At 39.0% G+C, this 27,727-nt stretch overlaps 2 protein-coding genes across 5 annotated transcripts in view; both read left to right on the top strand.

Moving 5' to 3' along the window:
* HBS1L (HBS1 like translational GTPase) overlaps positions 1-13,796 on the top strand; it is an 81,160-nt gene extending 67,364 nt beyond the window's left edge. Inside the window, exons 13-18 of the mRNA XM_043456768.1 lie at positions 776-880; positions 3,930-4,020; positions 4,451-4,559; positions 8,455-8,555; positions 11,112-11,256; positions 13,142-13,796. Coding sequence (XP_043312703.1) covers positions 776-880; positions 3,930-4,020; positions 4,451-4,559; positions 8,455-8,555; positions 11,112-11,256; positions 13,142-13,153 — 563 coding nt within the window. The 3' untranslated portion in view covers positions 13,154-13,796. The remainder of the gene's footprint in view (positions 1-775; positions 881-3,929; positions 4,021-4,450; positions 4,560-8,454; positions 8,556-11,111; positions 11,257-13,141) is intronic.
* Positions 6,740-27,727, top strand: part of ALDH8A1 (aldehyde dehydrogenase 8 family member A1) — a 41,449-nt gene continuing 20,461 nt past the window's right edge. Inside the window, exons 1-3 of one of the 4 annotated variants that reach the window (XM_043456770.1) lie at positions 6,740-6,744; positions 22,516-22,693; positions 26,609-26,756. In XM_043456770.1, coding sequence (XP_043312705.1) covers positions 22,556-22,693; positions 26,609-26,756 — 286 coding nt within the window. In that variant the 5' untranslated portion in view covers positions 6,740-6,744; positions 22,516-22,555. Of the gene's footprint in view, positions 6,745-21,720; positions 22,694-26,608; positions 26,757-27,727 lie in introns of those variants that run through there. The other 3 variants (XM_043456772.1, XM_043456773.1, XM_043456771.1) reach the window with 3 other exon arrangements.

Genomic DNA, 27,727 nt, shown 5'->3' with positions numbered 1-27,727 from the left:
GTGACATGTGGGTCTTAGCACACCCCACGTCCGTTTATGACTGTGCCTTTGTGCACTCCTACAGTCTGCCTGCTAGACTCCTGACTCTTTCTCTTCTAAGTGCCTGGCTGAAGTGTAGTCATTGCCCATTATCAGGGATTCTTGGACGCATCTTGTTTTGTTTCTGTTGCACATTATAAATAACTTTTGCCTTGGGACAGTGTAATTATTTTTGCCTTTCTCTTCACTGGTATAAACTCCTTCTAGGTAGAGGCTTATATTTTTATCTCTTTATTCCCAGAGTTTAGCACAATGCCTGGTATTTAGTAAGCATTAATAAATATTTGAAGAAGGAATTCCTACCTTTTCTTATATAAATATTTTTATTTATAAGAAAATAGAATGTGGTGTACCATATTTAGTAGATACATTAAAAATTCTGAAACAATCATTGCTTAATGTTCATTGAACTGCTGCTTTCATATAACTAGTAGGAAATGGTGGCACTAGTGGTAAAGAACCCACCTGTCAATTCAGGAGACGTAAGAGAGGCGGGTTCGACCCAACGGGTCAGGAAGATCCCCTGGAGGAGGGCGTGGCAGCCCACTCCAGTATTCTTGCCTGAAGAATCCCAGGGACGGGGGAGCCTCGTGGGATGCAGTTCATAGGGTCGCAAAGAAGCAGACACAGCTGAAGTCGGTTAGCATAGCATGCAGGGAACTAAGTATAGCCAGCAGTGTGAAACATCAGATGATACGTTAAGTAAACCATAACAAAATTGTGGCATGTTTTGCAGATCAAGGATCTGGATTTTGTGTAACTGGCAAAATTGAAGCTGGTTATATCCAAACTGGTGACCGACTACTAGCAATGCCTCCTAATGAAACTTGTACTGCAAAAGGTATTCCTCTGCAAAATTCTTTTGTTAAACAACCCTTACATTGAGACAGCAAATTTTTAAAAGTAGTTTAGTTATTAACTCCAGAGTAAATAACCTCTTACTGAAATTGTAACTGACTGTCAAAATGATACCAACTGTTAAAGATAAAAATGTGAAAACATTAAACGATTTTTTTCGGTTGTGACTATGTGTGTATAAATGTATATATAACATTCTTACTGTGGTAGCATTTTTCTTTTTTCTTGACATTGATTTGAGAATCCTGGATAAGACTGAACCAGATGTACAGACACCTGTCAGATACATTTAAAACAGTGTTCAGTAGCAGAAATTAAGTCTGACCCCATCCTGGCACTGAACAGTCAGTCGCAAAGCAGACTGCTACAGTCTGTTGTTTTGAAATGTGTATTTCAGAATTACTATGTTATCAATCTATATCATGTTTATACCCCCAAAATTTTTTTACAGGAAGACCTAAGTAAGAAAATAAGATGCAAATGCAGAGAATCCTGATGTTGAAAAGAGAAATTGAGCTAGTTTTAAATGCCACAATTACTGCTTTTGCACGCATGACTTTTCATAATAGCTAGTAACTGTTTCTTTCTTCTAATCATTTGACCGTGTGTACATATTCTTCTTTTTTGAATTCTACTTTTAAGTTTATAATTCTGTTCTTACCTTAATCTAGCTTCCAACTAAATTTCTGACTTCAACATTAAACTGAAGATCTTTATACTGTAAATATTTGTAACAATTTTAAGCTAATTATAACCTACTGGTAATGTTAAAATTTAAAACATTTTTTCTACTTTTCCTTCTGTTTATTGTTGTTTAGTTGCTGAGTCATGTCCGTCTGTTACTCTTATTTGTAGTTTATAACCAGAGTTGTACCTAACTAGCTTATGAATTCAAATGTATGTTTTTTGAATTGCTCTGTTTACTTTAAAAACTGCTTCCTTAAGGATTAAGAAGAAATTAATGAATATCTGCTAGGTAACAGACTTTAATCTAAATTTAAGGATGAATAAGGGTATGAAAGCCAAAGTTACTTTACACTTTTTAAAAAGGAATCATTTTTCATAATCCTGTTATTTGCAAGTTTAAATCTCTGCTTTTGTCTCTTAAAGTGGTCAAGAGCTGAAATACTTTTGAAATGCTGGTTTCTTTATATGTTAAGGAGCTTTTTAAGAATAGGAAATTTTTTTATATAATCATTTAGACATGAATTCAAACCGTGATCATAAACCATGGTCATGGACCTAACAGATTGGCTCCTTTGTGAACTTCCAAATTATAATTTGGTCACTTCTGAGAGTTCCATGTTCTTTGTCTCTTCCCATCCTGTTTCTACCCCACCAGAAAAATTCCAACCACTTCTCTTTAGTCCAGTGGTTCTTAAAGGAAAGCCATGTCAGGAGCACCGCTTCACTCTGTGAGAATCACCCTTCTTCCCCAGTTTCCCACTCTAATGCTTTTGCTTGGTTTACTTGATTGTTTAATGCAACTTCTATCTGAACACTTTAAGTACTGCTGTGGCTCACTAACCAGTAATATCCTAAAAAAGAGAACTGACTGAATCTGCTACCAACAAATGGAAATTCTAAATTACATTTTCATTTAGAGTGTTAAAAAAGAACTTACTCCAATGAAAAATGTTCTTAAGAAAGTAAATATCACTGTATAGGACAGTATAGCATGTTTGGGGGAAGGAAATCAGATTATATGTTATCTTGAGAAAATTTTATAATTGAACTTCTAGTATGAAAACTCTTAATTCTAATCTGAAGGCAATCTTTAGTCTGTGAGTAGCTCCTGATTTCAATTCCACATTTCAAACCGAAAATCACATATGGTCATTTTAAATTTACATGAAAAAACTAAATTTAATTAGTTTAAATTGTAACCAGCATTTAAAAATATCATAATTGTTGACATTTTGGGAGTCAGGAACCTCTTTGATACTTTGATGAAAGTTATGGCCCCTCTTCTCAGATTAATGCAGATGTACACCTACATGAAATTTTGAATAAAGCTTTAGGTTGTCTCAGAGCCCTTAAAGTTCTCCTTGAACTCTCAGAGAGTCTCAAAGAAACTCACTTAAGAGGATGCTACATGGGAAAGATAAGTACTTTGAGGAATAGATGGGTGAATTGTAATTTACTAAAAGCATGTCAATCAAGAACTGTTCCCCAGTGGTTGGCCTACATACTTTTTTCCACAGAAGACTCAAGTTACAGTGGAAAGGAATTTACCCTGCAGAATCAGAAAAATATGAACAACTTTTTAAAAGCCTTTATTTAAATACCTGAGTATTATTGCCCTTTGCCTTTGTACTCCAGGATTTTCCCTAGGTAATAAAGGTATATAGCAACAACTGAGATCATTTTAAAAGTTTTTTACACTATGAATCTCCTTTTCATATAACTGTTTATTGCTGTGGATCTCTCTCTGAGAAGCAGTTCTCTTGAGCTGGGAATAGTGAAGGGGCATGCTAAGGGCACCATCTGACTGAGTACTGACGCCCTGTAGGTTACTCAGAGAACACAGGAGATTGTTGACGTGGTTGTTTAATTAAAGCAGTGCTCAAGAGAATAAAATATTGCTAAGCATCTCCCCCAGTCTCGTCTTTTATGTTATTAAAAATAATTGGAGCTGTTCTTTTATGCCTGCATCCATTAATGTAAGAGAGGTATTGCAGTGGGGCCTATATAATGAGTATACTAATTGTGTACATGAGTTTTAAAAATTTTGGTTAAATAAGTAGAAATCAGCCTTTTATGGACAAATGCAAGTCACTCTGTGTTTAGGGTGGTGGTCCAGAAGGACAGATGCAAGTCACTCTATGTTTAGGGTGGTGGTCCAGAAGAGTCAAGTCTGGAGGAAGTGTGTTTTCCTCAACGCTCACAGTTAACACTTCTCACTCTCAATCCATTCATATTGAAAATGATGAGTAGTGACTGATGAGGTACAAATCAGCCAGACTCCTTTGGTTGTTATGGTTTGATATTGAGGTGTTTCACTGTATGCTTTAGTTCTTACTCATTTCCAGGAATCACTCTGCACGATGAACCTGTCGACTGGGCGGCAGCAGGAGATCATGTTAGTCTTACGTTGGTTGGAATGGATATCATCAAAATCAAGTGAGTGAGAAAGAGTTTAAGCAACCATTGTTATGGATATAGAACCTCAAAACACGTAAAATTTGCAGTTCACCAGCTCAAATGAAAGAATGAGTGTTAATTCTGAATCTCCTTTGGCCAAAAATAGGCACTTGTGGAAGTATAAGAATAAGTAAAACCTACTAAAATTTAAATTAATACACGTCAGCAAGTATACCTGATGTGTTCTTTGAGGGAAAACTGTAGTGTGTGAAAATGATACGAGGTTAATAATGGTGTAAAGCCATGCTTTAACCCAGAAGGGAATATTTAAAAGTCCCTAATTTACTTGATTGTTTTACTTTGTAAATGGTTTTAGAGGTATTCAATATGTGTTTAATTATTCCCCCAACTACCCACTCTCCTTTATTTTTACTCTCCTTTTTTGTTTTTTTTGTTGTTGTTGTTACAGTGTTGGCTGCATATTTTGTGTCCCCAAAGAACCCATTAAGGTTTGCACTCGTTTCAGAGCCCGAATTCTCATCTTTAATATTGAAATTCCTATCACTAAAGGATTTCCCGTAAGTTTCAAAATGTTTGTTACTGTTTTTGTAAATTCACTGTAACTTTGTCCTAGGAAGTGGTAACTGTCGTTATAACTGATGATGCTATTGTTATTTTCAACTAGCATCGTATTACTCTAATCCATAAAAACATGAAATTAGAATTTGAAAATCATGTTTTGCTTTTTATTTTGATCCTTAAGTCTGGCATTTATTTTCAAAGAGTCAGTGAGAAGAAATTTAATAATCAATAGGATACAAAGTGATGATAGTAAAAAAAATTCATTTAAGGAAATTGGTAGATTATTTTTTTGCTGAATTCTAAAGATTGCTTCTTAGATTGTGTCTTTGTTTTTTTGGAATTTTGGAAAACACAAAAATAAAAACAATAACATTCTATAATGGCACAACCTATAAATATCTATTCTCTACATTTCAGAGTAGTTTTTTGTGTACGTTGGTATCTGGTATATTCTGGAGATACTTGACATAAGGTAAACTTTGTGCTGAAGCTGTGAGGTTGGTTTGCAGGTCATCATTGACTAGCACCATTTGAACATAACATTTATGGGAAGAGGGATAGTGGTGGTGGTTTAGTCGCTAGTCGTGTCCAACTCTTGCAATCCCATGGACTGTAGCCCATCAGGCTCCTCTGTCCATGGGATCCCCCAGGCAAGAATACTGGAGTAGGTTGCCATTTCCTTCTCCAAAATCAGATCTTACTATGGATCTATATGTTATATTGATGGATCTATAATTATATATATATGGATCTGTATATGTATATAGATGGATCTATATGTGTGTGTGTATGTGTATATAGGATTTCCATGGGGTCACAAAGAGTCGGACACAACTGAGCGATTTTCACTCACTCACTCACTCATGTGTGTGTGTGTGTATATATATAAAACTACGGATCAATATACTGTATTATTACTTATCTAGGAAAGGTTTTTGTTTTATGTGTAATTTTTTTTCAGATATTTGGGAGTTTGGCACCTTGCTTTTGCTGTTTAACAAATGGGCATTTTCCCCACTAGACTTATCTTTCTTTTCTTGATCAGCTTATATAGTACAGGTTCTCCACGACAAAAAAAATGTTTCTCGGTGGAATTAAATGGCTTGTCCCTGAAAATATAGACAGATCATTTCCTCCATTTGATGCAGCTCTGAAATAAAAGTAAGGCAGTAATAGTAATTGACCTTTAAACTTTATTTAAATTAGTGATAGTATTTTAAGATTGGAAATAAATTTATTTAGCTCATTTAAATTTATTTTATACCTCTGCACCTTTATTTGAGATAACTATATGCTTTGATATAGTTCTGTATAATGATTTCTTTGTAAATTTGATCTTATGAAAGTATATTTGTAAGATATCATTTAAGCATTTTAGTTTTATAATCATATTTCTCCCATGCTAAAAAAAAAAAAAATAGGAGGCAAAAGTTTCTTTCCAAATACTTGATTTTTAAATATTCAGAATTCACATGTTGGTAGGAAAGAAATTGCTATGAGTGACTTGCACTCATTCTTAGAAAGCAGCATGTCCAGTGAGGAGAAGCTGGAGAAGTTGGTTACTGTGTTTTCACTCATGCAGCAACAATCTGCCAGTGGAGAAGTTGAGAGGTCAAGAAGTCAGTAATTACTTTGAATACTAATACTGTCTTCCTGTGTACTGTAGTTTCTTTTATGAATTAAACGTTTTTCAGTGCCGCTTTATGAGATTCCACTCACATATGTCGATTGACGAATACCAGGATGAAATTTGTCTCAGAAAACATTGGTCATGTTTTGTCATTTAATCCATTCTCTGCGGGGAAAAAACTCACAATTTTTAAAAGTTTAACCAAGAAAAGGCTTCCTGAGCAGTTAAAATACCGCTGTTTAGGGACTAGTCCTTTAATACATATTTTTTGTTTCTCTTGTTTATATGGTAAACTCTATATATTTAAGAAGGAAAAAACAGACGAATGAATTAGACTTTAAATTTCATGTTTTTATTTTTATTTTTTTATTGTGATAAAATAATGGAAAATTTACCATTTTAACCATTTTTAATGCAGTTCAGTGTCATTAGAGTACATTCACCTTGTTGTGTAACCATCATCCACCCCCAGAACTTTTTCCTTGCCCCAAACTGTACCCATTAAACAGTTACTCTGCTATTACACTTTCTCCCATCCTCTGGTAACCACAGTTCTGCTTTGCCTCTCTCTGAATTTGCCTGCTCTACATCCCTCATGTAAGTGGGATTATACAATATTTGTCCTTTTGTGTCTGACTTATTTCACTTAACATAATGCTTTTGAGGTTCATCCATGCTGTAGCATGTATCAGGGTTTTGTTTCTTTTTAAGACTGAAGAATATTTCATTGTAAGTATGTACCACTTTTTGTTTATCCATTCATCTATTGATGGGTATTTGGGCTGTTACCATCTTCTGACAGATGTAAATGATGCTTCTATGAATATCAGCATACAAGTATCTGTTTGAGCCCCTGCTTTCAATTCTTTTGGGTATATATCTAGTAGTGGAATTGCTTGATCATGTGGAAATTCTGTGTTTAACTCTTGAGGAGCCACTAAACTTTTCCACAGCAGCTATACCAATTTTGCATTCCCACCAGCAGTACACAGGGGTTCTAATTTCTCCTCTGCCTCATCAACATTTATTTTCCTTTCTTGTGTGTGTGGGGGATGACTTTTGTTGTTTGTAATAGGTAAACTAATGATTTTGAAGGGATGTATCACTGTAGTGTTTGATTTGTCCTTCCCTAATGGCTATTGTTGTTGAGCATCTTTTCATTTTTTTAAAAAATATATTTTAGGTTTTAATTCCATATCAGTGTATCATTTGCAGATACCTTCTTCCATTCTGTGGGTTTACTTTTTACTCGTATCCTTTGATGCACAAAAACCTTAAACTCTGCTGAAGTCCAGTTTATTAACATTCTCTTTTTCTTTTTTTTGCTTTACTTTTGGTGTCATATCCAAAAAGTCATTGCCAGATTCAACACTGAGAAGATTTCCCCGTCTATTTTCTTCTAAGAGTCTCATAGTTCTAGTCCTTTTATTTAGGTCTTTGCACCACTTTGAGTTAATTTTTGTTTATGGTATAAGGCTTCATCTTCATTCTGTTGGATCTCAATATCCCATTTTCCTAGCTCTATTTGTTGAAAAGACTGTTCTTTCTCTGTTGGTGGTTTTGGCGCTGTTATTGCTGCTTAACCTACTTGATACTAATTTCCTTACATGTGAAACATGAGAAATAATAGCTAATATATAAGGTCATCAGTTCACTTCAGCTTTACCATGTATTGGGCACCACTTTGAAGTAACATTGTCTGGTGTTCCTCACTTAGTGACAAGAGACCTGAGGCTGGGGATATTGGGGGTGGAGGGGTGGGAAGGGTCATTACAGGACTTGTCCCAGCTGGAGTAAGGATTCAAATTCGGGTCTGCCTGACTTCAAAGCCTGTCTAAACATCCATTTAATACTTTAGTCTCATTATCCAACAATAAATAATATTCATTACTGCTGAATGTTACATAGTTTCCCTTCCCTCGTTTTTATGATGTAGCCGTTCACATTTGCTAACATCTACTGTACCAGGCACTGTCTCTGATGTTATTTCATTCTCATCATAACCATGTAAGGAAGGTTATGTAATTTACCCAGGTTTCCACCGTAGTGGTGGAGGAGCGATTGGAACTGCTTCCCATGACCTTACCCCTCGTGAGTTAAGGGACGGCGTGATGAGAGTGGTGGAGCTTCAAGGAAGCAGCTGGAGATCCCGCGACTCCAGGCAGTAGTCCCGAGGCTGATGTGATGCAGTGTAAGTGCCAGAGTAGAAGGCCAGAGATGCTGCAGCCAGCAACTTTTTTGTGTTACGATTCTTTTTTCAGGTGCTGTTACACTACCAAACCGTCAGTGAACCTGCTGTTATTAAAAGATTGATTAGTGTCTTAAGCAAAAGCACTGGTGAAGTCACAAAGAAAAAGCCTAAGTAAGTATTTTAATGTGTAAATAACAAACACAAGTAAGTACATTTCTTACAGATGAATTCATTTGTATAATATTTCTCTTTGTGATAAGTGAACTCTCTTTGTGATAAGTCTATTTTAACTTGTTCCAGAAATCATTTTTTTAAAGGACTGGGTGAAAACACTAAAAGAAATATTTAAGCTCCTATTTTAGGTAGGAATGCTTGATATAATTTCTGTTACATATGATAGTGATGGGTGTGAATTGTAAATAAAAATATAAATATAAGTTTTTATTTAACTATCAAGCCCTAGACACCGATGATGTAAAAATGAAGTCATTTAAAAAAATCAGTCTTACATTTTTGAAGATGAGTTTGATTTATGCCTAGCCACTTGTCCCAAATTCCAACTGATTGTTCTTCTATACTATCTTGTTACCCCCTCGTGAGAATCATGCCCTGTGCTGAGAGTACCTCAGGGAGAGAGTGACCTACACACTGCTTTTTTCCCACCTGGGAGGTGTCCTTTTTTCCTCCTTAAAGTCACCTGGTGCCTTGAGCCGAGGTGATCACAAGTCGGTCCCCTCTGATTACCGTTAGTATCTAGGTCTGCGTGTGGACAATTCCCCTTTGGCTGGGATAGGCTTGGGATTTTTCAGAGGAAGTGCTTCCTGAGAACCTTGAGTGTCTTACTCTAATTCAACAAAAGACTGACCACAGATTGGCTTGGCTGCTTCAGCATTGGGGTTTTCCTCACTTCAGCCCTATGGGGAATCCCACCCAAAATCCCCTTTCTTAAGTCCTGGGGTATTCCTCCTCATTTGCACCTGTGTAAGAGGCCAAGGTGGTAAGAGGGTTAATTTAGGGTTGGTTGCAAGTAGAAGACAGAACTTCACACCACTCTAACACCCATGTCTGTTTCTCCATTACTTAGAAAAAGGAGGCTACTTAACCCCTCTTTGAAAGATAGTTCTTTATTTTTAATCTGAATCTCTAGCTTCTAGCATGAGTGCCTGCCATAACGTACTGAGAATTGTCACAGAACTAATCATGACTGATGTTTCTTGAGGACCACTATTCTCTTGGTTCTATCATAAGTGCTTTTGTGTGGTTTACATTCTCAGCTACAATATGAATCAAATATTATGCTTCCCATTTTTCAGATAAGGAAACTGAGGCTTAGAGAGATTGTATAACATGTTCAATATCACAAAGCTAGCAAGTGGCAGGCTCAAGATGCTAATCCAGTCAGTTTGTTCACATAAATTATATTTTTTGGCAGGACCCAGGCTGTTGGACTGAGATATAAGTGATTTGGAAAGTTCTCAATCTGATACTGACTCATCAGATCTAATCCTGAATTTTCCCCTCCCTGCTCCTGCTGCAGAGTCCTAGTTCAGTGATGCTGACACTAGGTCTTAATGTATTATCATGCTGGTTTTTCCAATCACCATATCTGTAGCTTTGTCCTTTTATTTTGCACCAACATCATTTAGCCTTTCTGCTTTGCTTCCACTTGAGGCACGTTGTAGACTCGATTGATTTATATGGGATGGAGTCAGACTTTCTAGAACCAAACTTAACTGCAAATTATGAATATATTAAATTTTTCCCTTGCTAACAAATGGGACCTTAAGCTGAAGTTGCCCAAAACCAGTATTTAGAATTTTTGGCATACTTTTTTGGAAACCTTGGTTTATTCTTTCTGTCCCTAAAGCAATCTTTCATAAGGGGAGTTTTTGATTGCTGTCCTCTAGCCTTCTAGAATACATCAAAATTGAATTAGAGAATGTTTCTAAATGTCCCCTTTGGGTTCTACTTCTTTTAGTAAGCTGGTGGGGCCCATGCACAAGGATTTTTATTTGTTTGCTTATTTGTGTGGAGCTGTTTACAGTCAGGCCCATGCCTCATCTGCCTTCATTTCCTACAAACAGCATGTTGTGGGAAAATCTTACGTGTTTTTATCTTGAACCGTCTGTTAAAGAACCACTGTTCCCAGGTGAGAAAAGAGAGAGGAGGGAAGGAGAGAGAGAGAACTCTCAGGTAGCGTGTTGACACTAGGAAAGTGTCCTCTTTAAAGATAACTTTTTAACACATAATATACCAATTAGGACTTTACTGGGGAAGACATAGGACATTGCATTCCACTTTTAAAATGCAAATGCATCATTTTCTTTAATTTCATGAAGGAATGAAAGAGAAGGCTTATTGTGCAGAGGTCCTGAGTATTTTAGATTATAGGATCCTTGAAGGGGTAGAGTTATATTTGGAGGATTGTTTAAAAAAATGTGTATATGTATGTATGTGTGTATATATATATATATGTGCATACACATGTATGAACTAGCTAATATTTCTTAAATCTAGAACTACTCTTCTCATTTCTTTCAACTAACTGCCCCAAATTTAAAAGCATATATTTTCATTTAAAGAAAATCCCTTTTTTCTTTTTAAGTTTTTTTAAAAACTAAGTTGATTTATAGATGGAATGTGAAATGTTTATTTTGCAGGTTTTAATTACATTTTTTACCTCTGTTAGACATCCGTTGGTTTCTTTTATTTTATTTTTCATGATAGATTGTTGACCAAAGGCCAGAATGCATTAGTGGAGCTACAGACACAAAGACCAGTGGCTCTTGAGCTGTACAAAGACTTTAAAGAGCTGGGGAGATTCATGCTGCGCTACAGCGGTTCCACCATAGCTGCTGGTGTAGTGACTGAGGTATTTTAAAGTGACTGATTATGTGTCCCTGGTTATTATGTCTTTTCTTTTTCTACTTTTTAAGAATGATTCCTGAGATTTTATGGCTTAAGTGGAACAGTTATGATATTAGAACAGCATTTTAAAAATTATATTAAAAAATTAAAAGAATGATGAGAGGAAAATGTTTGGTCTTAGATCTTCTCATAATAAGACTTCCAGATTATCTTCTCCACCAGTAATATTGCTCAAAATTAAAGGAAATCCACTGAAAAATAGATATGTAAGTATGCAATACAAATCATGAAAATATAGACTTTAAGAGTCAATGAATTGGGGGTAGTTGTTTTGTTTAATAGAAACACCCTCATTACTTTTTTTCTTTAAATAACTAGCTCTTAATGCATTCATTCAGAAAGTTCAGTTAACATACCAGTAATGTTTCTGAAACATACCTAATCTGTAAGGATAAGGTAAGGTACAGCTGAATTTTGGAGAAGATAGCCAGAAATGAACCAGAATTTCATTAACTTTAATTTTCTTCCACAGTATGATGTGTTAATATAGATCTTATGAATATGAGCATGCCTCATTTTATTACACTTTGCAGATATTGCATTCTTTTAGAAATAAAGGTTTATGGCAACTTTGCCTCAAGCAAGTCTATAGGCGCCATTTTCCCAACAGCACTTGCTCACTTCATGTCTCTGTTTCACATTTTGGTAATTCTTGAGATGTTTCAGACTTTTGCATTTTTTGTTAGCTTTGTTGAGCTTCCCTGATGGCTCAGATTGTCAAGAATCGGCCTTAAAGCAGGAGACCTGAATTCAGTCCCTGGGTTGGGAAGATCCTCTGGAGAAGGAAATGGCTACCCACTCCAGTATTCTTGCCTGGAGAATTCCATGGACAGAGGAGCCTGGTGGGCTCCAGTCCATGGAATCACAAAGAGTTGGATACGACAGTGACTTCGATACTCACTTGCATTATATTTGTTATGGGTGTCTGTGATCAGTAATCTTTGATGTTGCTGTTACAAAAAAAATTATGACTCACCCAAGGCTCAGATGATGATTAGCAATTGTTAGCAATGAAGTGTTTTTAAGTTAAGGTATGTACATGTTTTTTTAAACATAATGCTATTACACTCTTAATAGACTATGGCATAGTATAAATGTAACTTTTCTATGCAGTGGGAAACCAAAAAAAAATTCCTATGACTCACTTTATTGTGATTCTCACTTTATTGAAGTGGTCTGGGATCAAACCCACAATATCTCTGAGGTATGCATGTATTTTTAAAAGGGGCTTCATTACTTCATATGATTGTTTTCTGCATAAAAATTACTTCATTTAACTGGACGGATAACTTTTGACATGGGCTTCATGTTGCATCAAAATTCAGTTATCCATACCCGTGTCATATAGAAGGCTCTGGCCTTAAACATCAGCCCACGTTTGAGTTACTGCCCCACTGATGCCTGGCTGCAGAAGCATAGTGTTTCTCCTGTCACTGATTCATCTGTGAGAACAGGGCAAGAATCTCCTTTCTGGAGCTGTGAAATGAGATGATCTGTGTAAGGCACTTGGCACAGTGATTGGCATTTAGAAAGAATTCAGTAAATGTTACCTAACATCTTTGTCATTAGCCTTGCATTTAATTTGTCAAAACATTCTTTATAAAAGAGCATTCTAAAAATAAGATGCAGTTTCTTGTGGAAAATAATGGAGAGACTATAGAAAATCTCAAATAGCATGACTAGGAAAGGAGAAAAGTTGCCGGAAAAACAAAAAGTTCTGTCTGATGTAATGATTACTCTCCTGCCATTTTCCTTTTGTTTGTTGTTGGTGGTTCCTTCTGTGTACTGATTGGTTAAATTGTAGCAAATACTTTTTTTCTCTTTTACAGATAAAAGATTGATGGGTCAGAATTTCTACCATGTTTCTAAATGTAATGAGATAGCTAACCTCCGTTTTGAAAGAATCCAGTTACTCAGTTAAAGCAACAATGTGCAATTGATTTTTTTTTTTAATGAGAGAGAAAATTAAAGCTATGGTCAACCACAAAGAAGTATTCATCAGCCCTACAAAAATTTCAAGTTGCCAACTGACAAAGAAAGGCTAATACTGCACTTTGATTTTAAAAACTAGCTTTTTCCTTTGAAATATTAGGAATGGATTTACCTTACTGAGATTTATGGAAGCTATCAGAAATATGTTAGAAGACATTGAATCATCATGAAGTGAACTCTACTTCCAGCCAAACTACAAATGTTTACAGTTTTCTCTCTTGATTTCAACTCTACAACATACATTTTTAAGGAAAAATAACTAAAATGGATTATTGAGGTAGTTAATATTTGAACTGAATAGTTTTTAGTTAACTCTAAGAAAAGATTTGTTGAAGGTTATAATTAAGGTATTTGGTGTTGAGCATAAGAGTATTCTTCCTTCAGCAAGCAACCATTTGAAAGCTTAGTTTGGAATTAGTGGAAATTGTTCCTTTGGTAACATAATATTTAAGATGTAAAGCTAGCTAATAAAATGTCTTAGTTTGAGCATAACAACAAAATGTGTTGTGGTTTCACTGATGTTTGTGAGATTTCCAAGTGGGACTTGGGTTTTATGGGATCTTTTTCGCCTGTGAGTTTCCCGACTCTTTCATGTGAATCCTTGCTTTTGATCTTAATAGAGCAAATTTAGTCTCATCCATTTCTAACCATAACTTTATTTTTCCCATTCTCACTTCCATAATTCCATGTATAGTGACTTCATCTTGTATACTTTATAGATTATAAGTCCCCTATGAGTAAGAATCATGTTTTTCTTTAAAGTTTGAGCAGACTCCAAGATATATTTAGTGAGCAAATATTTGTTGAGCTCCCTCCTGAGTACAATTGCTTTGGAGTAGATTTTGTCCTCAACTGAGCCTGGGACCCGTTATATGATCTGATGGACCATATGATAGAATTGTTTTCTTTTTTACTGGGAAATGATGTGATTTGTATATTGATGGCTTGCCATATTCAATAGCATTTCTTCTTAATTGAAGAGTAAGTCTGGTAAGATGTACAGACCATAAATGTGCTGCTTGGTGGACCATCACAAGATGAGCACGTTTTTTAACTGAAAAATATATGTGTAGCTGTCACGAGAGTAAACTAAGGCAAGAAAGTGTTTTGTTTATACACTATATTAATCAGAAATTTAACAGATACATCTGACAGAATGGGGCAGCAGGTAAAGCATCCGCCTGCAATGTAGGAGACACTGGAGACGTGGGTTCGATCCCTGGGTTGGAAAGATCCCCTAGAGAAGGAAATTTCTACCCATCCCAGTATTCTTGCCTGAAAAATCCCATGGACAGAGGAACCTGGCAAGCTACAGTCCAAAGGGTCGCGAAGAGTCAGACATGACTGAGTGACTAAGCACATTATGGGTAGTCTGGTGGAAACCTAACTTTAAGTGAATTAAGCAAAAAAGAAAGACTAGCAGTAGCCCCGGTTTTCCAGCAGTAGCCCTGGCTTTCAGCCCTGGCCTTGCTTGAGTCACAGAGTCATACAAAAACTTCTCTGTACTCTCCCTTTTCCAGTGTGGGTCTTACCCTCAGACTCCATACAGAACCCCTGTGCTTCCACCTTTAGATCCTCAGACCCTGCATCAAGCACACAGACAGGCTAAAGCATGTCTTTTCCAGAAGGCCTAAAAACATCTTACCACTGACTGTAATTCTGTTTAATTTCTTTCCTTGGAGCATCCTTTGGATATGGTGTAAATCTCACGCAAAGCACATAGCTGAGGATTGTGGAAGGGATGGAAGGAAATTCAGGATGCTATGAGGAAGGGGAAATGGATTGGGGAGTGGGGGGGTGCGGAGGGGAGGGATGTGAAAACAGACATCCGCTCTGTATCATATATAAGGGCACGATAGTATAGCATTAAGAATTTTAAGTAAAAATTTAGCATAAAACAAGTAATAGTAGCAGTAGAAATGAGTTTATTTCTTCATTCAATTGTGATAGAGTGATCCTTTTATTTACATTATATGAATTGTTGTTGAGGGGGTGGTGATAAGAGGACCCACTGTGAGAGGTTAGGGATAAGTGACAGGGCGTCCAGCAAGCATGCCCAAGCTTGGTTTGGTCTGAAATCCTTCCCCTGAGACTTACCCACACAAAAGAGTATGTTCATTTTGGGTCATTTTGCTTCAGGTACTTCTTGTCTCTGCTGCTGCTTCCTATTTATGGTCACTGCGTTTCTTCACACAAATGGCTTTGTCCTCTTATCTCAACTCTTCATGGGTCTCCACTGGATCAGTTGCCTGTTTGGTAACCTGGCTTGAAAAAATTTCAGATCCACAGTTTGACTTGATAGTGTTTTTCTACACATTCATTCTTGAATTTTAGAAACTCAAATATTGGTTTAGAAAACAGCTTCTGGACATAGTCCTTTTTTTCTCCTGTGAATACACAAACTAGTAATTTTAACTATTGCTAAAAATGTAATCGTTCACTCTGGAAAATTTGGAAAATAGAGAAAAGTAGAAGGAAGAGTAAAATTCACCCATTGTAGTATTGCCTAAATGTTACTGCTGCTAACGTTTTCATGTGTTTCTTTTCTGTCTCTCATGCATACTTTTTTTGGAGTTGTGATCATTAGTCAGGATCTTTTCATTTTATAACGTAATCAAGATTTTTTTTAATAGAACTACAGCTTTAAAAATTATTTAAAAAAATATAAAATTACAAACATCAGTGTATAGGAGTTAATCAAGATTATGCTCTTGTTCAGTTACTAAGTCATGTCTGATTCTTTGCAACCTCATGGACTGTAGCGTGCCAGGCTCCTCTGTTCTCCACTGTCTCCCAGAGTTTGCTCAAACTCATGTCCATTCAGTTGGTAAGGCTATCTAACTATCTCATCCTCTGCCACCCCCTTCTCCTGCCCTCAGTCTTGGCCAACATCAGGGTCTTTTCCAAGGGGGAAGCTCTTGACATCAGGTGGCCAAAGTATTGGAGCTTCAGCAACAGTCAAGAGTTATAAAAAGCTTCTAGACTCAATAAAAATTATTGGGTCACTGTTTTCCAGCTTCCCTCTAAAACATCCAGAGAACCCTGTAAATACAAAAACATTCCTTCTTTCCTCCCTAGTGTGAGTTTGCCGTATTCCAGGCACAGAGGAGAGCTCTGCAGCTTAGGCCTTTGTGGGGCTGACAGTTCAGCCAGGGGGTCTCGGTACTACAAACGGCAAGTGAGAATTAACCTATGAAGGCGTTTAGGAGGAGTGCATCCGGAATACAATGCTGGAGGGACTAGGTGAAGAGGAGAGCCCCTAACATTGAAGCAAGTTTGTGCTTAACACAAAGAGAGCCTCTTGTGTTAAAGTAATCCAGCCTGTAAACCACAATCTCCGACCAGGTCACAATTTGTGGAGGGAGACAGGTCATGTTTTGCATTGGCAAAATCATCCAAGAGGGCAGCTTGGATGCTGCCGCAGCAACTTAAGATCCCACCAACACTGAAAACCATCCTTTAGAACCCATCCACCTCCAGGAACCAGAGCCACACCAGTGAGAATCTTAACAGTGGGGCAGCACAAGTCAGCAGAACCGCACTGACGTGAGGGACGGTCCAAGTGGCAAGACGAGGAGGCCACCAATGACCCTCGTTGAAGATACTTGGAGCCCTTCTTAGAGGGCCTAGGATCTTGCTGGCAGAGCGAAAGAACGGATCAAGTAATTTACAACCTGGTTCTTTGAAATTCCAAAGGTATTCAAAACTTCTAAAAGGAAAAAAATATAGACTCAGTAGGGATGAGATGAACCATATAACCATATGTGATAATAATTAATCAGAGCAGTGGGACATTAGGTCCTGATCCTGTGTTCCAGCTCATCGCTCCTTTTCCAGGGAGCCCCTGGCCTCTGACTAGTGTAAGGAAAATGAGTTACTAATAAAATGTGCTTTCATGGGACCTGTCTCTCTCCTTGGGATACTTTCAGGGTTCAATTGTATATTGATTTTATGATTATTGTTTTCTCCTTCCACTGAAATGTAAATTCCAAGAGGAAAGAGACCTGTTTTCCTTCTGATTCTGTTTCAGCAACAGGTGTGGTCCTTCATATGCGCAATTGTTAAATGAATGAAAGAATTAATCGTGGTGGTAATGCTATCAGTGATTCTCGTTTCTTTGCATCTGTATTGTCAGAGGATTACAAGCTTTTATTTCTATTATAATGCTGTGTGTGAAGGGGCAATTTTTTTTATAGTGAAGGAAAAAGAAAATTTGTTAGAAGCAAACTTTAAAGCTGCTTTTGTCTGTTGTCTGGTGAACCACAGCCCACATTTGATGTCTTTCCTGAACTGGGGTGACCCTCTTGAGCCTGGAAGAGTCAAATGTGCTTGCAGTTCAGAAAGGTAATGAGCGATCAATGGGCTGCTGGGGATTCTCCTAGATCTCATGGTGGCCTGTGAGATGGTGTGGGTAACTGATGCATTAGTGCTTTCCAATTCTGGGCTTGGGTGTATTTCTGTTTATTTAAACAAGGTTCAAAAATAATGTTTAATATATAACAGACCTGCAGTTAAAATCTGTAGTAATTGAGCACATGCAGACAAAAACCTTTCAGGTGGATTGCAGGACCCAAAAGTTTTCTTTCAATAACTGGTCCACGGTGTCTATAAGATGTAAGGAAATATTGATGAATTGAGAAAAGGATCAGGACAGGTTAGAAGAGACTACATGGAGCCTAATTCATAATAGCAAAATTTAAATATTCAGCGAGGGCTGTAAAATAGATATCAGTTGCAGGAAAATTGATAGTACAGAAGTTGTCCTAGAAAACCACTCCTAGAATGCAGATAAGTGAAAATAATGAACAGGAAAACCCAAGATTGCACCACATGTTATTGAAAACATCACAAAAGAATTAGAACCAGATTAAACAAGCCTTGGGAACAATACAAAATTCTCCCAAAATTCATCTTCAAAGAAACAAAAAATTAGCCTTAGATTTTTCTACAACACTAAACTCTAAAATACAAAAGGACACAGAAGCTAAATACATAAAACTTAAAGGGACCGTAACCCACACATTGATTATTCAGCTATGACATTATTTATAGGTTGGGGTAAGAATCTCAAAAGATGTCCTGGGAGAGGGGTGAGGGATTGGGGAGGCAGGATTTAAAGTGCTGAGATCATAAAGAGGTAGCTCCCAACTTAGATTGGGGATATTATGGTAGACAATTCCTTAGCAACTGTGTGTTGATGCCCATCATTTATGGATGTCATCAAAGGCCACAGGGCACAACTATAGTCAAAAGTATTTTTTTGACACGTCACAGTCAAAAGTATTTTTTTGACACGTCACAGTCAGAGACCACATGCCATGGAGTCTAGGTACTTCACAATAGGAAGGTGTAAAGAATTGAGCACATGTAGGGAATTGGGAGGGAGGGCTCAAGTGAACAATGGTTTCTTCTGGATTGCGCACTGTCAGAAAGTGGGGAGTAATTCTGCAGTTGATCAACTTTCATCTAGGAAGTAGAAGAAAGTGAAAGTGAAGTCTCTTAGTTGTGTCCGACTCTTTGCGACCCCATGGACTGTAACCTATCAGGCTACTCTGACCACGGGATTTTCCAGGCAAGAATGCTGGAGTAGGTTGCCATTTCCTTCTCCAGGGGATCTTCCTGACCCAGGGATCGGACCCGTGTCCTGCACTGCAGGCAGATGCTTTACCATCTGAGCCACTTAAAGCAGCAGCACTCATCCATGTTAGCCACAAGAGGGCGATGTTAATCTGCTCAGGCGTGTCTAGTGTTAACTCGCTTCATAAGGAGCACAGAATAACTTTGTCTGATGTCAGAGATTTAAGAATTATCAGTGTCCAATAGGAGAACACCATGGCCCAGCCGTGAGTGCCAGGTCAGCTTTTAGCTTTCAGAAGATCCCATTTCTCTTATATTGAAACCACTGAAATTAATAGTGAAGTAAATGAAATAAATATGGTAACACTATTTACAAAAGCCAAGACATGGAAACAAGCCAAATGCCCATTGACTGATGACTGAGTAAAGATGTGATATGCATACATGATGGAATATCACTCCACCATAGAAAAGAATGAAATAATGCCCTTTGCAGCAATACGGATGGGCCTAGAGATGGTCATACTGAGTGAAGTATTAAATAAGACAGTGAAAGACAAATATCATATAATACCACTTGTATGTGAAATCTAAAAAAGTGATACAAATGAATTTATTTACAAACAGACTCACAAAACAAACTTTATGATTACCAAAGGGGAAGGTGGGGTAGGGGGAGGATGAATTGGAAATTAACAGATACACACTTCAGCTCAGTTCAGTTGCTCAGTTGTGCCCGACTCTTTGCGACCCCATGAACTGCAGCATGCTAGGCCTCCCTGTCCATCACCAACTCCCGGTGTCCAACCAAACCCATGTCCATTGAGTTGGCCATCCAACCATCTCATCCTCTGTCATCCTCTTCTCCCGCCTTCAATCTTTCTCAGCATCAGGGTCTTTTCCAATGAGTCAGCTCTTCAAATCAGGTGGCCAAAGTGTTGGAGTTTCAGCTTCAACATCAGTCTTTCCAATGAATATTCAGGACTGATTTCCTTTAGGATGGACTGGTTGGATCTCCTTGCAGGCCAAGGAACTCTCAAGAGTCTTCTCCAACATTACATTTCAAAAGCATCAATTCTTCGGTGCTCAGCTTTCTTTATAGTCCAACTCTCATATCCATACATGACTACTGGAAAAACCATAGCCTTACTAGCCAGACCTTTGTTGACAAAGTAATGTCTCTGCTTTTTAATATGCTGTCTAGGTTGATCATAACTTTCCTTCCTTCCAAGGAGTAAGTGCCTTTTAATTTCATGGCTGCAGTCACCATCTGCAATGATTTTGGAGCCCCCAAAAATAAAGTATGTCACTGGTTCCACTGTTTCTCCATCTATTTGACATGAAGTGATGGGACTGGATGCCATGATCTTAGTTTTCTGAATGTTGAGCTTTAAGCCAACTTTTTCACTCTCCTCTTTCACCTTCATCAAGAGGCTCTATAGTTCTTCTTCACTTTCTGCCATAAGGGTGGTGTCTGAGGTTATTGATATGTCTCCCGGCAATCTTGATTCCAGTTTGTGCTTCATCCAGCCCAGCGTTTCTCATGATGTACTCTGCATATAAGTTAAATAAGCAGGGTGACAATATACTGCCTTGACATACTCCTTTTCCTATTTGGAACCTGTCTGTTGTTCCATGTCCAGTTCTAACTGTTGCTTCCTGACCTGCATACAGATTTCTCAAGAGTCAGGTCAGGTGGTCTGGTATTCCCATCTCTTTCAGAATTTTCCAGAGATTATTATGATCAAAGGCTTTGGCATAGTCAATAAAGCAGAAATAGATGTTTTTCTGGACCTCTCTTGCTTTTTCAATGATCCAGTGGATGTTGGCAATTTGATCATAATGGGCTTCCCATGTGGCACTAGTGGTAAAGAAGCTGCCTGGAAATGCAGGAGATGCAAGAGATGCGAGAGATGCAGGTTCCATCCCTGGATTGGGAAGATCCCCTGGAGGAGGGCATGGCAACCCTCTCCAGTATTCTTGCCTGGAGAATCCCATACACAAGAGGGGTGGTCCATGGTCCACAGGGTCGCAAAGAGTCAGAACCAACTGAAGATACTTAGCAGCATATATAAAATAGATAAGCAGCGAGGTCATACTTTGTAGCACAGGGAACTCTGTTCAGTATCTTATAATAATCTACAAGGGGAAAGAATCTTAAAAAGAGTATACATCCGAAACTAACACAGCATTGTAAATCAACTATACTTCAACATAAAAAACTGCTTTGGGGCTTCCCAAAATTCCCTGGTACTACAATTGAGTAAGAATCTGCCTGCCAATGCAGGGGACATGGGCTGGATCCCTGGTCGTGGAAGATTCCACAAGCCATGGGGGAACTAAGGCTGATAGCTGCAGCTACTGTAGCATGTGTGCCTGGAGCCTGCGCTCCACAGTAAGAGAAGCCAGTGATGCCGGAAGCCAATGCACCGCAACTAGAGAAAGCCTGCATGCAGCAACAAGGACCCAGTGCAACCAAAAATCAAATAAATAAGTAAGAAAAATGCCATATTAAAAAAACAAAAAAGAAACTGTTCTCCAGTCGGCTTGGCAACATAGCTCATCTTAGTCTCCCACATTCCCTGCCTAACAGTGACATGTAGCATCTTTTCACGCCCTCATTAGCCTGCTCTGTTCCCCTTGCTGTGAATCGCTTTTTCCTTTCCTTTGCTTGGGGCTGCTCTGGTGGCTCAGAAGGTGAAGGATCTGCCTGAAATGCAGGACACCTGGGTTTGATCCCTGGGTCGGGAAGATCCCCTCGAGAAGGAAATGGCAACCCAGTCCAGTATTTTTGCCTAGAGAATTCCATGGACAGAGGAGCCTGGCAGGCTACAGTCCACAGGGTCATGAGGATTTGGACACGACTGAGAGACTTAACACTTTCACACTATCCTTTGCTTATCTTTTCTATGCGGTTGTTCACTTCTCTTACCTATTTGCAGAAATTCTTACATCATGGACGTGAATCCTGGTTGTGTTATACACATCATACATCGTTTTGGCTGATGTCATCATCTTCATAGCACGTCTGGGAAGATGTCGCTGCAGCGACCACCCTGGTTTCAGGATGGACAGTGTAGCGACGAGACAGTCAAGGGAGGAGATGGTGGGTGGTGGAAAGAGAGTCTGCCCTCAGCCGCCTCTGCCGTTGAAGGCAGTGATGGTTGTACTGAGGAAAACGCAGGCAGCCTGGAGACAAAATGACTGTTCACCCTTACCAACGATGCCATTTTGGACTTCACTTCTCCGAAGCTGGCTTTTCTACAAAAGAGGGGAAATTTGCTTTCTATAGGTTGTTGTGTGGAACAAACGAGTAAATTCATGTAAATGGCCCGCTTCAGGGCCTGGCACTATCGGCCTGGCACCCAATAACATGATACAGACAGATGCCTTTTGGCCATTTTGAAGGATCGTGAACCCATAGCTGATGCTACTTGAATATATTTTTATTATCCATTTGTCATAATGTCCTGGTCAGCTGTGACATATTCGGGAACTCTTCATTCAAAGCTCGGAGACGGAAATGCTCTGACTGTAAGGTCGCCGCCCACTTTCAGTGATTGGCAGATGAGGCCCTGGGGCCGGAAGTGAGGAGGAGACTAAGTCAGGAATCAGGGAGTGGGTGGCGGGTGAGCCCGGCAAAGCCAAGGGGAAGGGCAGGCGAATCCTTTAGCATGGCTGGAAGAGGGGGTCTTTTGATGCTGGAAAACTTCATAGGTGGAAAATTTTTACCTTGTAGCTCATACCTAGATTCCTATGATCCCTCCACAGGGGAAGTGTACTGCCACGTGCCAAACAGTGGGGAAGAAGAGGTGAGTACGTTCAGTTGGAGGAGACTGAAATCTGCTTAGCCTGGCAGTGACCTATGGTACTTGATTTTCGCGGAGCAAAGGGCTTTGCTAAATGTTAGCCGAAGGAAGATTTTTAGTTCTGAGAAGGTTTATTTTGTAGCTGGGTATATATGATGTGTGGAGCAGATCTCAGGTGATCATATGCAGAAGTGACTAATAATCTAGATAACCTCACACAGAGCCACAACTCTCAGACATTCCTCAGTGGCTGCTAGTAAAAAGTAGTATTTGTGAGAATTATCATATTACTAAGTGTTCCCTTTCTCGATCAAGTTTGCCTGAATTTGCCACTATATTCATGGATTTCCAGGAAACGTGTTACTTCACTAAAATAAACAAAATTTTTAAACCCAGGGATTTATTTTAACTTATCCTCTAGTAATTCTTCAGGTCTTCAAATTATCTAATAAAGTGAAAACCGATCATTTGAATGATGAAATGCAGAATCAAATTCCTACATATTTTTGGAGTTAAATTTAACATTACTTTTTCTTACTCAAAGGGAACACACACACGTTTTTCAGTGATGTAGAATTAATATTATTCAAGAGTTTTGTAAGATATTTAAGATCTATTTGATTAGTATCTCATTGCACTGAGAAAATAAATATATTTGAGGTGGTAAATGTGGCTGATGAATGTATACTCATCTAAAGCCTAATAGATTTTTAATTTATTTTGTAAGGCACAAAGAACTAGATTATTTAAAAGATAAATGTAGTCTTTATATATATTAACAAATAAGAAGTATATGCAAGGCGTTTTTTAAAAAAAGGGTTAAGATATTTTTTCTCTGTTGTTAATAATATTGTAAATCTGTCTTGTATTAAAAAAAAAACCTTTAGACTTCTGGATTAAAGTTTGCAAATATTGACTAGTTTGTTGGTTAAACTGTAACCCCCAGTTTTACCTGTTTCAAATGACCTGGGATTACATGGGGAAAATCCAGCTTTGTGTTTGCCAGGCCTCTCTTGTCTGAGTCCTTTCTGAAATAAAAATGACAAGTACATCAAATTCAGGTGAAATCTTTTCTGCAGCTAATGACTCAGCCCTTTCAGATGAGACAAGAGAGGGATCAGTACACTGGCCAGTAGAGGAATGTATATTTTGGATTTCCCAGTAATCTAGCTTTCAAACATGGCACCTGATCCCTCAAATCTCATGTTTTTCTGGCTTGAAGAATATGGTTGCCATGCAAGCTACAAGCCCAGTGTCCCCCAAAAGTCACTCACAGAAAGTGCTGCGATGCTGCCAACGGGGCTCGGACTCTTTCAGCATTTGCCTTGTGCTGTGCGTTCACTAAGCCGTGGAACAAAAATTGTCCCAAATCAGCATTGTAACACCTATAAATGAGACTCTGTCATCATCCTTATTTTACGGATGACAACGTACTTGTATCAGTGATCACACATACACACACACAGGCACACACTTTGGTAGCATTTGCACTGTAGTGTTGCATTCATAAGCACAGATTGGGTTATACTGCCTGGCTTCAAAGATCCGCAGCACCACTTACTATGTATGGTCTGAACTCAGAGCTGAGCCTCCCTGTGCCTCAGGCTCTTTATCTATAAAATGGGGATCATAATAACATCTAAACACACTAACATATGTAGAGCTCTTTGTGTCTAGCATCAGTAAAAGCTTTCCAAGTATTAGCTTTTGCTGTTATTATTGTATATAGTGGATTAACACATGTTCTGTATTAAATAGACATAGGACATGTGACCAAAGACAACTTAGAAAATGTGACTGGACTTGAATTTTCTGCTTTTCAAAAAGATCAGAGTTTTACATGGACAATTGGAAGAAGACTAGATTTGACATTCAGTCTCCTCTTGTTGGCTGGCAGTAGGGTGTCCCTGAGGCTACAGCTTCTGGTGGAGATTTGAGATTTGGTTTTTGAGGTGAAACCTCCCAATTCCCAGAAACTTATAATTAAGATGAGAATCATTTTTTATACCTTTAGCTTATCTGAAAGTGACCTTGTTTACGTAAAGAAAACAGGAAGGCATGTAGATCAGATTTGGAGTGAGAGGGCAACTGAATTGTCCCTCTGATTGTCATCTGAATCAGAAGTATATTCTCAGAACTGTCATCTTCTGAGACACAGTCAGACAAAGTAGCTGTCTAAAATTCACTAAAAAGTTTTTCTTCACTCAGAATTTCACGATGCGTCATTTTTGAAAATTTTACAGAAATAAGCTTGCGTTTGTAACATACACAGGATTGGAACAAAAACCCAGGGAAGCAAAATGTGAGTGATAATGACACTCACAAGTTGTGTAATGATCCCTCAGTCAATTTTAGGAGAGGAGAAAGGCAGCAGTGGTTTGGCTTCTCAGTCGTGTCCAACCCTTGTGACTCCATGGACTGTAGCCCTCCAGGCTCCTCTCTCCATGGGATTCTCCAGGCAAGAATACTGGAGTGGGTGGCCATTTCCTTCTCCAGGGGATCTTCAAGACCCAGGGATCGAACTCAGATCTTTTGCATCGCAAGTGGCCTCCTGCATTGCAGGTGGACCCTTCACTGACTGAACCACTAGGGGAGCCCTGGAGGGGCAGAAGATGCCCTGATAATTCATTCTGCCTGCCTGAACTGACCTTGCTCATATCTTCCCATTCATTGTTTGCCTTGAATTTAACTCTAAAACCCAGTCCCCAAGCCATCTGTTCAAATTCGTCTCCAAAAGAGGACCCTTCCACTGGGTGGAGTCAGGCAGAGGCCGGGACTGTGGTTATGCCATAGCAGGCCAGCTGTGGTCTTGGGAACTACAAAGACCTTGGTTTACATCCTGATTCTGCCACTTATGAGCTGTGTGACCTCTGGCAAGTTACTTGAGCTTTCTGTGCTTCAGTTTGTTCATCTGTAAAACGGGCTTAACAATACTCATGTTACAGAACTTTAAAGAGTGTTTATTTAATGAAATAATTTGTGCAAAGCGTTTAGTACCTTCCTTTATATACAAAAAATAGTCAATACATAAGTAATATGGCTAGTCATTCCAAGTCAGAATGACAGTCTGGGATGTGATTTCGAACTCTTAGACTTTATCCAGTATGTCAAAACTTCTTTAAGAGTTTAGAGATTCAGTACACCCTTAAGTTTCCTCTCTCATATGATATTCAAAAACTTCTGTATTTTGAAATTGCTGAAAATGTATACCAGCTATTGAAATAGCTTCTTTTGATTATCACCACATTCTGGATAACTGGATTGAAATGGAGAATTTGGGGTTTTTTTTGTGGTGCCCTGCTTTGCTGGTTAAGTAAACAACACTTCCTGGGCAACTCAGCACTTCAGAGTGTCAAATATTTGGAAGTAGGCAAAAAAAAAGTGAGATATATACAGACCTGGGTTCTGGACTCATCCAACCCTCGAGTGGTTGGTCAGTTGCTCAGTCGTGTCTGGCTATTTGCAACCCCATGGACTGCAGCATGCCAGGCTTCCCTGTCCTTCACCATCTCCTGGAGCTTGCTCAAACTCATGGCCATTGAGTCGGTAATGCCATCCAACCATCTCCTTCTGTCATCCTCTTCTCCTCCTGCCCTCAATCTTTCCCAGTATCAGGAGGATCTTTTCTAATGAATCAGCTCTTCACATCAGGTGGCCAAAGCATTGAAGCTTCAACATCAGTCCTTCCAATGAATATTCAGGATTGATTTCCTTTAGGATTGACTGGTTTGATCTCCTTGCTGTCCAGGGGACTCGTAAGCGTCTTCTCCAGCACCACAATTTGAAAGCATCAATTCTTTGGCACTCAGCCTTCTTTAGGATCCAACTTTCACATCTGCACGTGACTGCTGGAAGCTCTTAGCTTCTGCTCCTCGAGAGCAACAGGGTAAGGTGACCTCTTCTGTTTGTTCCTGCAAGGTCGAAGCCGCGGTGGAGGCTGCCAGAGCAGCTTTTCCGGGCTGGTCCTCCCGGAGCCCCCAGGAGCGTTCACAGGTGCTACAGCGGCTGGCGGACTTGCTGGAACAGTCCCTGGAGGAGCTGGCCCAGGCCGAGTCCAAGGACCAAGGTGAGAGGGGTCTGTGCTGGCCTCTTCCCTCTCTCTCTCGCCCGCTGTCTAGTGGAGCCAGGATTAGTGCCCCGTCCTGTATGGAAATGCACTTACTCAGATGCTGCCCGTTCACACCCTCCTTCCAAGTTGTCAGGGGATCTCTTGCGTCTTACCCGTATGAATGGAACTCAGGATTCTTTCTTCACGTGCCCCCTTGTGGGCCCATCAGGCCCGCCCACCCCATGCTTCTCATGGCCGCGGTAAAGCTTGGAAAGCCTGGCTAGCCGAGGCCTCTGAAGGCTGAGGCTTGCAACTGGCCCACTTCTGCCTCCTTCTGATGGTCAGAGCAAGTCAAGGCTGAACCCAAGTTCAAGAGGCAGGGAAATAAACACACTGTTGATAGAAGGAACTACAGATTTGGGGAGAGGGGTAGAACGTGAAGGCTGAGAGTGCAGCCCTCCATCAGTTCTAAATAGTTTCAAACCAAAAAAAAAATTTTGTCTTTTTTTTTTTATCGCATTATTCATTTGTTTTTTTATTATATTTTTAAATTGAAGTATAGTTGCACTGCTACATTTAAAATGGATAACCAACAAGGACCTATTGTATTGCACAGGGAACTCTGCCCAATGTTTTGTTGCAGCCTGGGTGAGAGGGAGTTTGAAGGAGAATGGATACATGTGTGTGTAGGGGCTGAATGGCTCTGCTGTGTGCCTGAAATTATCACAACTTCATCAGTCAGCTTTACTCCAGTGTAAAATAGAAAGTCAAAAGCAAACAAAACAAACAAAAGTGGAAGTAGTTGATTTAAAACTTTGTGTTGGTTTCGGGGGTACAACACAGTGATTCAGTTATACACGTCTATACACATTCATGTAGATGTGTGACTGCGCTGCAGATTGTCGTGCGTGTGTGTGTGTGTGTGTTGGGTGCTCAGTCATGTCTGACTCTTTGCAACCCCATGGACTACAGCCCGCCAGGCTCCTCTG

Source organism: Cervus canadensis, chromosome 33, assembly GCF_019320065.1.
Source record: "Cervus canadensis isolate Bull #8, Minnesota chromosome 33, ASM1932006v1, whole genome shotgun sequence".
NCBI lineage: Eukaryota > Metazoa > Chordata > Mammalia > Artiodactyla > Cervidae > Cervus > Cervus canadensis.
Note: the sequence above shows the minus strand (reverse complement) of the source record. Positions and strands in the feature narration are given on the sequence as shown.